This window comes from Thamnophis sirtalis, unplaced genomic scaffold (genome assembly GCF_051295495.1).
Source record: "Thamnophis sirtalis isolate CommonGarterSnake01/CBP01778 unplaced genomic scaffold, rThaSir2_p1.2 scaffold_1, whole genome shotgun sequence".
Lineage (NCBI taxonomy): Eukaryota > Metazoa > Chordata > Lepidosauria > Squamata > Natricidae > Thamnophis > Thamnophis sirtalis.
The window spans coordinates 134,956,699-134,973,795 of NW_028261381.1; the positions used below are offsets into that span (position 1 = coordinate 134,956,699).

Consider the following 17,097-nt stretch of genomic DNA (forward strand, 5'->3'; position numbering starts at 1 on the left):
TGGTGAGTGTTACTTAAGGCTGCAGTTGGGTAATTCACAGCTGCATCTATCCTATATGAGTTATTGCTATAAGCTGTAGAGCAAGACTGGATAAACATTAGACTAGCTGTTTCAATCATTATTATTTTCTACCATTCAAAACCTAATGCAGTTGTACATATAGAATTAACAATCTTGAAATCCAAGCATTTGTTCCAATATAGTTGTATTAAGCCCAAGGATCAGGACTGCATATAATTTTGCAACACTTTAGACTAAGGGTGTCAAACTTATGTCATCGTTACGTGATGTATGACTTTTATCTCCTTTGCTAAACGGGGAATGAGCATGGCAGCGTGTGACGCATCTGGCCCATGGGCTGTGAGTTTGACACCACTACTTTAAATAGAGCCATCAGAGGTCATTTAAAAGTTGCAAAGAACTTCTGATTTTTAGTATGTCAGAAAGCAAAATTACTAGATGTGCATTTAATTTCAATTAACATACTGAGTACATAAGGAGTAGAGTGCATATAAGAGACACCATGTGGATTGGAAAGAGTGTATGAGAGGCATCCTGCAGATTAGGAAGGGTGAAAGACAGCATACAAGGGGCACAACATGTGTCAGGGAGATTGTGCACAAGAATGGCACAACAAGGGTCAGGACAATATGTGAGGTTTTGCAGGTATTAGGTATCTCTGAAACAATGACCCAACAGATCATGGATTGTCTAGTAGTATAATAACTGGCCATAGGGGGGAAAACCCTGCTTCTTCAAATATTGTTCTATTTATAGTCCTGGTGCAATTTAAGAAAAAGCTCCTATTCAATTACAAATGGCTAAACTCTAAAATCGTATGAAAAGTTTCTCTAAAACTCCTGGTTTATATAAAGGAAACTTAGCATCTATGGATGATAAATTATGCCGATCTCAGCGTGTGAAAAAAGACAAAGGTGAATCTCCTTCAGTTAATAATAGCTAAATGCAATGTCATTCATGATTGTGCAGGAAGTCAGCTGCATTTACAATGAGGCAGCATCACCAGTGCAAGAACTAAGATTAAATGATGCCAAATACTTAAAGGAAGTCATTCATGTATACATTCAAAGCAAGGTGGTACAGTGGAGAATTTTATTGGCATTCCCTTAAAACCATTTAGTGAGGTTTTAAAGAGAAAGCAAAATGAAGAGATTTAAAAAAATGTTTTTAAATATTTAAATTAAAAAAAATGTTTTAAGATAAAACATTGACATTTTGAGAAAATTGTTAACAGATTATACCAGTTTATGAAAAAAAATGCTTCCTTTTCATTAGTTTGCATAAAGATGGGGTGTGTGGTTCAATCAAGAGCCTGCATGTTGTAGTAGGGTTACGGAAGATGATTCTTAAGTTTGAAGATTTTAGTGACATATTTTGATATCTCCTTCATATAAAGAAAAGTCTAAAGGTTTAGAGCTCGTTCTGAGTCAACCTGCTTGTTTTTTCACTTTTGCTTGTTGAATACAGAAAAAGGAGGGAGAATCTTCACTTGGTTGTCAATTTGTGAAAATCTCAGACTTTCAGTTCCCATGCCAGAGTCATTTGCCAGGATCAGATCTTGCAGTCTCATGACCATAGCCAAGGTCATGAAGATATGGTGCCAGGTTTTGATAAAAATATTAGGGTTGTTTGTTGTGAGCTTCTGCACAGAACCTGGCACTGGGTACCATGGAAACTAGCTGCTCTTGGGGTATCTCTGCTGGCAACTTACAAGAGATTTGGGTATGGCCATTATTGCTTGGTATGTATCCTTTTCATATTATGCTTTAAAATCTGTTTGTTTGAGTTAATAATGACATTGAACATTTTCTTATCCACTGATATGCTGCATATCTCAGGATTCAAAAGAAGCAATTGCCTGGGTATTTTGATCACTGCCCTTCTTTTGACCCCTGAAATAAGCAGTTGGCCTTATTTTCCGAGTCTTATTATTTTTGAGTGTGGTCACCTCATGGCTGCTGCTATGTTGCTGTATTTTCGGGGAAGGGCTTATTTTAGTGCATGCGCGCAAAAGCCCAATTGGGCTTATTATCTAGGGAGGTCTTATTTTTGGGGAAACAGGGTATTAGCAATAAAGGTTTTGTTCCAAAAGGCAAAAACTAAAAAGGCAGGGGATAAGGGATCAAAGCTCAATGCATATAAAGAGGATATATAATGTATTAGTACAGATGGATTCTGAAACGGAACTGATTAAGGATTGTATGATAAAATGGGCTCAGAATATCGAGGAACCAATAATGCTTGAAACATGGGAAAGAATCTGGGTAAGAAATGTGAAATTTACACAAGCACAAAACTTGAGAGAAAATTTTTATAAGATGTTTTATAGATGGCACCTAGATCCTAAAAAGCTTGCCTCTATGTATCCAAATGTTCAACCTAAATGTTGGAGATGTGGTTCTTGTGATGCTACATATTTTCATATATGGTGGACATGTCGTAATGTCAAGGCATTTTGGATAAAAATATGGTGGATCCTGCAAAACATCTTTAAAAGAAGGATAAAATTTACCCCCCAGTTGTTTTTACTGGGTATATGTATTGATTTTACAGCAGCAGAGACTAATTTGGTTCTGTATTTAATAACGGCAGCAAGACTCTTGGTGGCGCAGTATTGGAAGAAGAAAGATTTACCTACAATTCAAGAATGGACTTTGAAAGTTATGAACTTAGCCGAAATGGCCAAAATCTCAGCATATCTCAAAGAACATTCAAACGAGAGATATAAACGAGACTGGAAAAAATGGATTGATTACATAAAAAGTAAATATGGGACTAAGAAACTCCAGATAGCTTATGCTTAGTATCAGTAATAATTTAAATTGTTTAAAATTTGGGTAACAGTAAGAAGCTGAGTTCAATGTAGAGATATTTTAGACTGTGATTGTTCAAAAGTTATACCACGTATGGTCTTTGGGAAGTCGGGGGGAGGGAAGGGAGGTGGGGATTTAGGGGGAGGGGGGAGGGGGGAAATACAATATGTGTTAAATTCCATGATTGTATTTGTATACTGTGGCTTTTCAATGTTAGTGCGAAAATAGAACAAACCTAATATACTGGAAGGTAATAGATACCGAAGGAAAGAGTCGAGTGAAAGAAGAAGGAGGGTGGAGAGGGTGAGAGAGAGGAGGAGGAGAAGGGAGGGAGGGAATGGAGAGGGAGTGATAGGGTTAAGGTTAGAAAGAAGGGGAGGGGAAGTAGGCGTAGAGGGGTGTGTGAGAAGGAAGAATGAAAGTTGGAGGGGGTTGAAAGAGGGTGTATGGCGGGCCAAGGTGGTATACTGGGTTTGTATTGTAGAGGGCATTTTCTATATTCAATGTTATATGCCCTGATTAAGCACAGTGAATATGTGATTGTATAGAATGAAAACATAATAAAATATATATAAAGAGGATTCAAAAGAAGCAATTGCCTGGGTATTTTGATCACTGCCCTTCTTTTGACCCCTGAAATAAGCAGTTGGCCTTATTTTCCGAGTCTTATTATTTTTGAGTGTGGTCACCTCATGGCTGCTGCTATGTTGCTGTATTTTCGGGGAAGGGCTTATTTTAGTGCATGCGCGCAAAAGCCCAATTGGGCTTATTATCTAGGGAGGTCTTATTTTTGGGGAAACAGGGTATTAGCAATAAAGGTTTTGTTCCAAAAGGCAAAAACTAAAAAGGCAGGGGATAAGGGGTGAGAAATTGTACCGCATGGCACGTATTTTTATTTTAACAAACCTATTTGAATGGATATGCTTAAAATACCCCCTCAAATACAAATTGTATTTTAATCAAAAAAAAAAAAAAGACAGTGCATTGAGGAAAACAAACCTTTATGCAAGGTTCTGGAAGAATAAATAATAGATCCTGAATCAGAAGCAAAATAGATTTAAAGCATGCAAAGGGACACACATACCATCTGTTGGGAATACCTTAAAAGTAACTATGAGCAGCTGCCACTGCATGACCTCGGAAAAATATACATAGAGGCTAAGATCTTCCCCAATAGGTGCTATATGTGCATCCATGCAGGCACTGAATACCATTTTGTCTTTTGAAACCAGATCTTTGCACATCCACAAAAATAAGCAACGGGAGCGTTCTTGCCTTTTTGTGAGTGCATAGAAGCCTCCCCCACCCCCAGTGTGTTCAACAGATGAAATGCATTTATAGGAAAAGCTGCCTAAAAGCCTAAAAGCTTTCCCAAATGAGGTCACTCTGAAATGCAAATGCTGGGCTTGTGGGAACTAATGTGCTCAACAGACACCTTCACTAGTGTTTCCCAGGCTTCCTACGCCATGAGTATAGTTTAGAAAAAATATTTAACAAAAAAAGTTTAACTGTTATTTTGAAAAATGCCTTTGAACCCAGTATGGGTGGGGGGCTGTTACATCCCAGAGCTATGTTTGGAAACATGCCCACTTGCCATGAACGAGGACAAAAGTGAACTGGAAATGAAAATTACAAGAGAACTTGGAGACGTATGTCCAAGTTCCTGACTACTCATACTCTTCCATGGCAGCCATTTTGCAATGGCACCTTCAATATTTATTTATTACATGTATTTTCACATCACCCATATCCCAAAACCACAAATAGTTTATAATAGACTTAAACATGCCACAGTAATGAAATAAAAGACATGATCATCAGCAATATGGATATGAGAATATCAACAAAACATCACATACAATAGCACATGAAATTAACCTCCAAATATGTTTGCAGAAGTCCAGAAATGCTTACCCACTCAAAAAGATGCAATGTACAATACACAAAGACACAAAGACACACACACACAAAAAGACACACACACACATATACACACAATCCATGCTGATAACTAGTGAAAGCAAGTATCTATCTATCTATCTATCTATCTATCTATCTATCTATCTATCTATCTATCTATCTATCTATCTATCTATCTATCTATCTATCTATCTATCTCAAAAGGCTGAGATGGGTATTGGGGGCGGGGGGGAGAGGAAAGCCAAGTACTTGAGAGGACTGGTAATGGGCCTCCTTGGGGAAGTTCTCTTGCCCAGGTATCTTCCAATTCTCAGTTCTACTTGTTAGCAGTGATTTGCCAAGATATCAGAGATCTTCACCACATCTTCTACCAGATCCCTCTATTTAAAATGCTGACCAATGAATTCTGATTATCTGCATGTAAACCACATGATTAATACCTGAAAATAAGTACCTTCTTGAATCTAGGACAATATATTTTTTCAAACGATTCAGCCATAACGAAAGATAAAAACTTTAACACAATTCTGCCAAGAAGACTTGAAGAGTAAACCAGAATATGTTGCTATGTTCAACTGTGCAATGTGATCTATCAACATTTTTCTGTGCTCTGGGTAATCACAATAGGAAGAGCCAGGAATGTGGTTGTTGAGCAAGGTGATCATGTGGGTATTTTGTTTAATGACAGGATGGGCTCAATTCTGGGTTTAATTATGGTTGTACATTGAGGACTACCTGTACTCGTATGTTCCTGCATTCTGCAGCTTCCTAATGAACTTCAAGAACAGTGCCACACAGGATATACTGCACGCTTCCTCATGATAAAAGAACCACCAGATATGGATATAAGCTGATAAAGTATATAAGTATATAAGTAACTGTCCACAGACCTCCCAGTCCATAAATCAGTGCAACTGGTACTCAAGATGAATATATGTGAAGGTCTTCCTATTCCTCTAGCAGGAACTATGAGTCCAGGAAAATCCTTGAATTGTACAATTACTTCCAAGCACTGGTACAAGAACTTAAGAGCACAACTTGGCTGAATTGAGACTGAGATGTACAATTGGTATCATCAGCATACTAATGACAGTAGTCACTCCAATCTGATGGGAGTTCCTCATCCAATGGCTTTGCACAGATGTTAAACAGCAAAAGGGAGAGCAATAAGCCCTGTAGGATCATACACAACAGGAGCCTCGGCTTCAGACTCTCTTTCCTGCCAATACTGACTAGAATTGGCCACAGAAAGAACCACCAGAATATGGAGTCCCAATTCTTAATTCTATAGGCAATCCAGAAAGATACCATGATTGATGGTATTTTAAAATATTTATTTATTTGGGTCTTGCCTTTATTATTTTTGCAAATAACTCAAGGTGGTGAAAGTATCCAACATACCTTTGTCCTATTTTCCCCACAACAATCCTTGGAATGAGTTGGGCTGTGTGAGAGAGTGACTGGCCCAAGGTAAACCCAGTTGGCTTTCATGGCTAAGGCAGGATTTTAACTCATAGTAACCTGTTTCCTGGCCTGGTGTCTTAATCACTAGATCAAACTTGCTAATAATATCAAAAAGAGAGATAAAAAAGAACTGAGAGATTACAGCACTCTGTGTCAACTTGCAAAGTGTTTCCATGATTATTATCAAGTTGACATAGAAAAGAGAGAAAAGAGAGAATGCCATGCATACCTTTGGCCAGAGTCAGGTCTCATATTTCTACAGCTGGCGTGTGAAATGCGCAAGTTCATAGCCTGCCACAGCATATTGTTGGTGGATGTGATTTATGACACAGACAAAAGGGAGGGGAGATGCAGGGGTAAAGTTCAGATGCCATTAAGTGGAAATCAGATTTGGCTCCGCAGCAGAAGATAAAGCCAAAATGTTGCTCCTAATAAATGACTGGATTTCTTTTGAACTTTGTCACGAGGCTCGTAATTTACTTAGGGCATCTTTTGGAAAGTACACACTCTGTCCATGTTCTATCAGAGGTCATCTCATCCACAAGTGCAACAAATGATATATCCATACTATGTCCCAGTGTAAATCTTGATTGAACAGAGTCCAGATAATTTGTTTTCTCTAGGGATCATTGAAGTGTAATCTGACCATTTTCTTAACAAATTTTACTAAAAATGGAAGGTTGGAGAATGAATACTTTTTTTAGAAGTGCTGGATCTAGTGCTGGCTGCTTAAAGAGGAGATATACCACTGCCATCAGTTTTCTACATTTCTATTTCTTAAGCTATGGTAAGCTTTTTTTCTATAAAATGCATTAAACAAATACATAAGTTGCTATACTTAGCTTTGTCTTAGGAAAAAGTCATCATAGAATGAAAATTATCCTACAATTTTTCTGCACATAGGCATTTTTATTGTGCTGTCATAATTGATGTAATTTTTGAGTCTGAATCAGAATACCAGTGTATGGGCAAAACATGGTGATTGGCTTCATGATAGCGAAGTGATGGACAAGGCTGTATACTATCCTCTTATTTGTTCAATCTATATGCTAAACAAACTGTATATTAGAGGAAGCTGGTTTGGAAGAAAATTAATGTGGTTTTAAAACAGGAAAAAGAAACATCAAACCTGTGCTAAGCTTATGACACTACCTTCTTTAATAGACAAAAATGCAAAGGATCTGCACTGCACGTTCTAATAATAAAAATTAAACAACAATGGGAAGAAATAGTATTAAAATTAAATATAAAGCAGATATACTAATGACACAATAGGTAAAACAACCAGCTTTAGAATTGGCAATGATAATACTGGAGTGATGGATTGTTTCTGTCTTTTAGGTCAACCATCAACAGCAAAGAAACAACAGATAAAACTAGCATTTGAAAGAGCAGCGATGGAGACCTTAGAAAAGATATTCAAATGCTGTGGTGCACCTATTCCCACAAATAACAGAATTGGACAAGCCATCCCTATGGAAGTGAAAGCTAGATGCTGAAGAAACAGGATAGGAAGAGTATCGACACTGTTGAATTTTGAGTTGGCAAAGCCTCTTAAGACTCCTGTGAATGACCAAGAAAAGAAACCTACTCAGAGTTCTTATTCAAGGCCCAAATGAGCAGGCTCAAATTATCCTACTCTGGCCACATTATGTGAAGATCTAGTTCTCTGGAGAAGGCTCTATTACTGGGAATAGTGAAATGAAAGAGAAGAGGACAACTAGCAGTAAATAAACGGAGTCAGTTTCAGTGGCAATGAGTACACTGTTGGAAGATCTGAAAGACTGGGTTATGGAAAGATAATTGAGGAGAAAATCGATGCAGTCACTAGAAATTGAAACAAGTAGATTGCACTTAATCAATCAAGAATGATTATATGGTCCTACCTAGTAAAGCACATGCAGGGAAATATTCCTATTGAAAAACTGAAATTGTATATTTGCCAGCTTCTGAGCAATGGAAATATAATTTATAAAAGTTTATCTCATCTATTCTACTTTCTATGCATTCAGTTTTGCTCATTTATTTTCACTCCTTCCTTATCTTTCAACTTCTATCCTATGAACTCTAATATGTATGAGACTAAGTCTGGTATTCTTTTCAGGCAGGGAGACAGTATATGCATAAAAACATAAACACTGACAGAAGTATGGTTTCCAATTAACCTGAAATTTTATTTTATTCTACTTTGGACAGGTCATATTGCAGGTACTATATTCAGTCCTGTCCTCATACTTTAAGAAGCAATTAGAGAAATAGGAAAGGTTCAGAAAATTGCAATAAGGATGTATGGGACCAGAAACTATGTCCTTTGAAGTGTGTGTGTGTGTATGTGTGTGTGTGTGTGAGAGGGGGGGTGGTAGGGGGAGGAAAGAGATGTTAGATCTGAGGAAGAAGAGTGAGGGGAAATCAAATAGCACTTTTCAGAGGCTGTCGTCAGCGTCAGGAAGGCTCCAAAGGAAGTAACTATGAGTGGGGAGCAGGAAGCAGGTGCAGCTGATGCCTACAAATACGGAGCTTCCCTCCGCTTTCCAACCCCAAAATTCCAGAGTGAATTTTGGGCAGCCTTTGACAAAATCTGCAATAAGAGGTAAGTAACCCAGGCTCATTGGGGGAGGGGAAGGTGTCATCCAATGAACCGCAGCTGGAGAGACACAATGTAACCTCAGCTGCTGACCCCTTCCTTAGAGGGTGAGGGTGGAGCACTCAACCTTTAATCAGGGCTTCTGGCATGGCGCTAGGTGCTGGTGCAGCCCTGCTTTGCAAGACAAAGTGGGCGGATGTAATTGCAACTCCAGCCAAGGAATAGCAACTGTGTCTGGCCCAGAGGCTGAGAAGGAACCGGAAGGGTGAAGTGGCTGGGCTGCCTTCTGGCCCGCTGGATTCAGGTTTTTCCTTTGATTGAGGGCTGGCGTGGGCCAGGGCCGAGACAGCAGGGGCCGGCCCCTTGCCATCTCCAGGGTGGCCCCAAGGGCCAAATTTAAACACCTTGTGGGTCAGATCTGGCCCACGGGGCCCTAAATTTGACATGTCTGATTTAGGTAGTTAAGCTTAAAAGACAACAAGAAACATAAAGGCACAATCTCCATTACGTTTCATGTCAAGTCATAGAATTTCTGTTGGTTTTAGTATTTTTGAGTAATTCACATTATCAAAACAATTCTCATTCTATTGCACCTTGGTTTTGACACCCAAACATAAAATGGTTTAAAAAACTGGCTACATAATTCATTCATTCAAAGATTACAAGTGGCTTGAGCATGGTACAACTGCAAAATGCAATGCATTAGAAATATATACAGTATAATCTAGGAGAATTTAAGTATCAGTTAAAATATAAATTCTGTATTTTCACATGTTGCAACCAAAGAAGTCATTTGTACATACTGTACTGTTTGGTCTATGAGAGTTTTTTTCCCTAAAAAATGTGGGTGGAAATGCCTTTGCGTCTTATAGAGCGAATGTTGCTGAAGCCCCGCCCACCCGCCGGCCCCCACCCTTCAGCCTCTGCCTCCCAGCAATTTGCTTTCTTGCAGCAAACAGCCTGGTCAGCTTCAGCACAGCCTGGTTTAGCACGAACAGCTGACTGGAGGTTGAATTGGCTTCTGGAATACCACTGATCAGCTGTTCCAGGCTGTGGGGAATCACCTCTGCCAATTGCCTCTGTCGATGCCCATTGTCACCTCCATGTGCCCATTTTTGGCCTCCGCATGCCCCATTTTCGGCCTCCACGCATCTGGATCCACGCCGCCTGGAACAGGCCAAAACCGGCACATGCAGAGGCTGAAAACAGGACACGTGGAGGTGGTGATAGGTGGTGGCAGTGATGGGGGCAATGGGCGGCGGTGATCCCCACAGCCTGGAACAGCTGATTGGCGGTATTCCAGAGGCTGATCCAGCCATCAATCAGTTGCTCAAGCTAAATCAGGTTGTGCTGAAGCTGACCAGGCTGTTTGCTGCAAGAAAGCAAATTGCTGGGAGGCAGAGGCTGAAGGGTGGGGGCCGGCGGGTGGGCGGGGCTTCAGCAACATTCGCTCTATAAGACGCAAAGGCATTTCCACCCACAGATTTTTTTTCTTGTTTTCCTTCCCAAAAGCTAGGTGCGTATTAGGATCCGGAGTGTCTTATAGTGCGAAAACAATGGTGAATAATGTTGCAGTCACATAGATCATGGACTGTTATCTTCTTCATTGCAGATGACTTGATTGCTGGTACTGAAATGGTAAAATAGGCAAATAGGAGCAAACACAAATTATAGTCCAATAACTATAAAGAATATATCCAATATAGCTTTTAAAAATTTAAAATGCAGACTTCCATTTAATATTTTACCAAAGTTGCAATTAATGATGGAAGGGTAGCATCTTATATATGTTATGACACATACGGACAGATTGAACAGATTTGTATGTGAATATTATGTAGTCACAGAAAAATGTTTTGTCATGGCTTCACCTGAAAAAAATTGAAGAGTCTAAGTCACGTTTATATGTCTCCAAATTTACTAAATCAATTGAAAATGTATTAGAATCCTTTGAGAGTTCTTATTTGAAGATTCTTGGTTTTCTTGACTTTCACAGAGAGCATAATCTTGGGACATGATAGAAATTACAGACAAGATCGAACTGACTCAGTTGCACAACTAAGTGCAGTGCTACTGATCTTGCACTTGAGAACTCTTACCTTACTGCAGCAGCCATGTTTCCAATAGGGTTTATTGGCAGTGGTCTAACTCCTGGGAAAATTCCTCTACTCAGAATGCGAGCTCCATTTTGTATCACTCCAGGGGGAACTGAGGACAAATGGAAAGAGAAAGAAAAGAAAATACAATTAAAATTGAATGTTGACTATCAATTTTTATATTAGAGTCGCCAGTTTCCTAAATTCACATATAGGGCAAGATGTTATTGTATATCATGCACAGAGTAGAGTCACAAAGACTGTGAAAAGTTGCTGAAAAATGCTTATTAAGAAGACAAGTTGAAATGTTCTTGGTCCAAACCTCATTTCAGCAACATACTTACCAGGTGATCTAAGGTAAGATGTTTTGGTAGAAGCCATGATACAGTGGAATAGAAAACGTATAATCCAAAGTTCGAGATATAATCTATTTTAACAAGCAATCTTTGCAGAAAGGGAAAGACCCCTGCCTAGCATTTCAAAAAGAAATCATAACCAGAACTAATACTACTAAACTAGTAAGAAAAAAGTAATCTGGTTGAGAAGCTGAATTTTGCAAATTCATTCAACTCAAGTATATAGTGCACATTTTCTTGGCAGCAATATTCTTTCTTCAAATGAGGACTAAAAGTAATGGTCAATCTAATAGGCATGTTTTGAAGGCTCCTGAAATAGGGATAGATTCAGAATTATTCTCCCATAACAGGAAAAATATTAAGAGTTGTAAATTTTTGAAATTCCAGACAATTCTGCAATAACTTTTCCAAAGGCCACAAAAGAAAGGAAAAATCAGTGTTCACAATCTATAGATGTATAGATGGATGTAGCCCACGGACCATTAAATACCCAGGTCTGTATTATATCACCAGAGCTGGCAGGCAAGGAATATTGATATACCTGGTGGGCCCAGAAGAAGTGCCTTCTATGTGGAACATCATTACCCCAGAGATTAGAATGGCCCTCATTCTAACACTCTTTTGGAAGGCACTGAAGACCTAATTCTCCCAGCAGACCTGAGGAATACAGAGAGGGGTGGCTCATGTGATGTGTTGTCGCTGAGGGAGGGTTATTTTATTATTTATTATTATATGATTATTCTCTTTTATTAGTTCTATTGTTTTATATATGAGGCTTTTTATTCTTGTAAGGTGCCTTGAGTCGCCGGGTGTGAATAGGTGGCAATATAAATTTCCTAAAACAAACAAATAAATGTCAACAGCAATTATATATCTATGGAAGTTTCTAAAATGAGTTTTCCCCTTTTCCAAACAGTGTTAACTCCCAATTGTCATTTAATACATAAAAGCAAGAGCTTTATCAGAGATAAAGGCTACTCCAATGAGTATTAACTCATTGTACATTACTTTATTTCCTTTCTAAATAGGAGGATAAGTAGTACATTGGGTCAGGTAGGAAACAGCAATTGGCGGGCCTTTGGTTTGGACTCAAAGTTCCCTTACAATGACTGCTAAAATGGACGACATTATTTTTATATATTTTGAAATGAAAAAGACTGTAGCAGAACTCCTCAAATATCTACCCTATGGTTAAAAGACTACCTCAAACAAATTCTTCCCAATCTAGCCTCACTCATATGTATAAATGTCTTGTATCACATTTACATATACTGTTTTTAGAATCAATATCTTCTGAAACAGTAGGATATTCTCACCTGGAGTAGAAACCTTTTCATAGATTATAGCCTATGAAAAGCCTAATTTACACAGATGGAGTAGCAGCAGCAACACACAACTCACTGTTCATGTGAATTGTCAACATCACATCTTTTTATCTATAGTAAGTGTTGTTATTGAGATTAATACTACTTATCCAATGAATAAAATATAGTGATTTGAATAGAAATATGAGATACAAAACGTATACAAGTCAGAAAGATAAGACTAAGGAGGACTTCAGTAGTGGAATGGAATGGAACTGTCAAAAAATGTCTGCAACATAGCAGATGAGAAAAGGAAGTTTTAAGGAACGAAATATAAAAATCACTTTTCAAGAAATGTAGACGTCTATAACTTCTTGTGAATGGCTATTATTTCTGCATAATGAAATATCCAATAAAATGGATATACGTAATCTTAAAAAAGTTTTTATTTAATCAACATCAGGCACACATCAGCAAATGAAAATACTAGGAAGAGAAATATGAAAATCAGTTTAGCTTAACTTAGTAAGAATATGTCTTAAGTATATGCTTTTTATACAACTGTGCTAGGCAGTTAGAATTTGTATTTTGCCTTCTATGCATTTCATAGGGCAACGACCCCTAACTTTTTGGGCGCTAAGGGCCGGTTCTGTGGAGAGAGATATTTTCGTGGACTGGAGGAGGCATAGTTTTGCATGCTGCCTGGATCCCGCACATGGGGCTTTATTTGTTTGCGCGGCCCGGTTTCTGGCATGCTGTGGACCAGTGCTGGTCCACAGATCAGGGATTGAGGACCCCTGCTATAACGAACATTTCAAAATTAAACTAAACCATCCACAGAACTAGTAGAATAAAAAATAACAACATCTTACAACAGAAACAATTTTAAAAACCCAGGCACTCTACCAATATATTCATCGAAAATCCCATTTGAAATAATGATTAATATGAAGAAGAATGCAAATTGTTATAGGATATTTGAAAGAAAACGTACTCTTCTGTTTCCATATGCCAAGGTTTTCATCATAATCTAACCCAATAATGTTCATCCCGTGGTCCATAGGCTACATGTGGCCCTTCACTGATAGTAATGTGGCCCCACAAGATAATAAAAATATTGAAAAAGTAAATGTTGTTGTTTATGTACATTAACTGTATTATTTATTTTATATGCAGCCGAAGACAATTCCTCTTGACTCAATGAGGCCCAAGGAAGTCAAAAGATTAGACAACCATAGTCTAATTCCTTCAGTCACTTTAAATGACTAGGCACAATAACAATATATAATGCCCATTAATGAATTCTAGCTATGTGGAGAGCAGGATACACATATACTACCCATTTGTATCAACCTCAAGCCCTATTTTTTTCAAATATTTTGTAACAAAAATAAATAGATATACACATTCACATTATTATGCCTCTTCAGACAGAAGGATCTGTAGGAGCTCCACATCCCCTGCAAATCGAATCCATGGCTTTTCCAGAACTTTTGAAATTGGGAAATTCTTAGGCAAAGGAATACTGTACTTATTTGCACAGGATACATTTGAGTCTCAGCTATACACTTTCCAATGCAAATACTCTAATTTGGTGGCAATATGTCCATGGGGAAAAATAAGCCTCACAATATTTTCTTTAAAAACTGGCTATAATTTCTAACTAGCTATCACAATAACCTTCAAGTTACTATTGTGATTACACCCATAATATAGAATATAGAATTATACATTGTAAGCAAAAAGTTGCAAAAGTACTTCAATTATAGAAATATACCTATGTATGTTTCAGGGCTTTTACTTGCAGGAGACAGAAAAAAAGATAGAAGGAAAGCTTGATCAATGTATTTATTCATTTTTTATTCCATAATGAAAATACCCCCCCCCCCTAATTTTGCTTGTCAAACTGATACAGATTGGTAGCTGAATTGTATGGAATAAAGCTGGATTACTTTTTTCCAGGCACAAATATAGCCATTATTGCCTACTCTCAATTTGTTAATAATATTTGACTAGACTTAAGAAGGTTAAACTAATGAAAACATTATATCTTTTTTATAGTTAACCAAAGATTTGTAGGCCAATGAAATATGGAATAAAATTTAATTGTTAAATTTATGTCTCAGATCTGAACTATCTGAAGTTAGAATTTTCTTTTTAAGCCTTAATAATCTCTAATTACAGACTGACTCCTGTACCAATTTTTGTTGTTGTTATTAACATCACAAGCATACATCTTCCTCAAATACTGTGTTTTAACTTGCAATGTGATCTGCAATCCCAAGAAACTTTGCATCAGTAGCAGGTCTGGATATTCATACTATCTATCTACGGTATATTTCATATTTGTTTGCAAATGAGGTTATTGGATCTGAATTTATAAATGCTTTTAATAGTATCTTGCATTAATTTTACGCAACTATGGTTAACTTTAAAATAAACAAACAAAAATGTGTTTTGTATTTTAGCAGAGATTTACATATCATTTAATACTTGGCATATCTCAAACATGAGACAGCAGCTCCCCACAGTGGATAAAAGAGCAAGTAGCATAAACATCCTGTTTCTATGGAAACAATAATTTCACTGAAAATTACTACCACTGTTCACACAGATACAAAGCCAGAGAACAGTCTAGCAAACACTTTTAGCACTCCCAATAGTAGCGGTTCTCTCACACATTTAAGTTACTTGATTCATTTCATGACAGTTGCTTAAAAGATATATGTAAAAGCTTACAAATGTTGGGAAAAGACTAGATGACTCAATTTAACATAACACTTTCTTTATATGAGCTAATAGAAGTCTATTTTGTAATTACACTGAAGCAATTCTAGATTGGGCCTAGACAATGTCATGTCTTCTCCCAACTTCTTCAGTTCACTTCTATTGGAAAGCTAGTTAAGGTGAATGGAAACTGAAACCTGAATCATCTGAAAATCTCCAGGTTGACTAATCCTACTTTAAAAAGAAATTGATTTTGTCTCATTTTGGGTTGTTATATTTTCCTGAACATACCACAAAATCAAGTAAAAAGGGGACTTGTAGAGCAAAATATCTGGAAAGACTTGGTTTTGGAAAAATTTCCGGCCTTGCTTTTTAGTACAATACTTTTCAAAAATGTGGAATTTAGGTCTTACCTATAATTCTATCTACTATGCTTGTTTTAGGCAGAAGGAATCCCTCTGGTGAGGAAACACAGAACTAAATTGGCATCTGGGAAGTGCCCAGAGGAATATGCCAGACAACTTCCTAAATCAATTTAAGCAGGAACCCCATCTTATTTGCATTTGCTAAGTTCTTTTTATTCCTTGGCAGTCAGTTCCATCTGTGCTATCACTTATTATCTTTCTCACCGACTTTCATAGTTGTGGATCTATTGAACCAGGATCCTATCTCAGCTGTTTGCATTATTATTCATGTAGCAAGTCTGTCTTGTCTCTGTCTTACCTACCCTGAAACTCTAATTCCTGTAACCTTTAACTAAATGAAACTTTTGACTCAAGGTACATCAAATGGACTAACTCACACATTCAGAACACATCTAAAGTTTTGGCTAAGCTTTGCAAACTTAGGTAGTCCACACTTTGATTTTGCATTTTTCTACTCACTAGGAATCTCACAGCAGAATTAACCATGATGGTTGAAAGAGGTTCTTCTTTTATCTTTACCTTCTGAATCCATTATTTTATAAAAGTGACAGAGATGTAATCTGTACTAAGCAGTAATTTAAACTTTACTTTAAAAATAGGTCAGAAAACCCTTAAAATCTTTATATGGCTATTATGGCACAACTTTAGAATATATTTTATTTAACATACATGCATGCTCATATCTGTCCTTGCAAACATTAATTAATGGGCAAATCAAAAGTCCAACAGAGAATATACTTTATATATTCACTTTAAAGAATATCAGAATGAAAGCTTTTCCTTGCTATCACTGATTATAGGGACAGAAGTGCCAGTTATCTATACAAATGTTAAGATTTTCATAAGAATCTTTTCCCCCTGTCATTAGACAATGAAGAGCACATTATGTAAAATTAAGGCCTTTTTAATGATGTCACACTTCATATTTTAGTTTTTGTTAACTTTTGATCATTATATTAATAATAGAGAATGCCATGTTCATATTAAATAATTCTAGTCGCTAATGTTAAAAAGTGTAGTAAAAGTACAGAGATTTTCCATTTTTAATATGTCTCTATTTTACAGATTTACTGGCCTTACTATCAAATTAAACAAAAAAAAAATAGAAGAGGGAAACTTCAGTAGAACTCTTATGTTGGACTGGTGCTTGGACTGTATCACAATAAAGTCTGGCCCAATAAAAATAGTAGAACGATGGCCTGATTTTAGGCTACAGAAATTTTACTCCCCCCGAATTCATTTAGATATAAGACACTATGAAATACAATGGCTTCATATGAACATCAGCCAATATAAGTAAAAATAAATAAATGTAGAATTGGGTATGCGCCTACCTAAAATGTGGTCTAACTCACATCATGCCTGTATCTTCAGAATTCCCTCTATG

At 37.2% G+C, this 17,097-nt stretch overlaps 1 protein-coding gene across 3 annotated transcripts in view; it reads right to left on the minus strand.

Moving 5' to 3' along the window:
* The window catches only part of FOXN3 (forkhead box N3), a 178,244-nt gene that overhangs the window by 8,534 nt on the left and 152,613 nt on the right, over positions 1-17,097 (minus strand). For all 3 annotated transcript variants that reach the window (XM_087725332.1, XM_014073967.2, XM_014073968.2), the window contains one exon: positions 10,902-11,010. In XM_087725332.1, the coding sequence (XP_087581458.1) occupies positions 10,902-11,010 (109 nt within the window). The remainder of the gene's footprint in view (positions 1-10,901; positions 11,011-17,097) is intronic.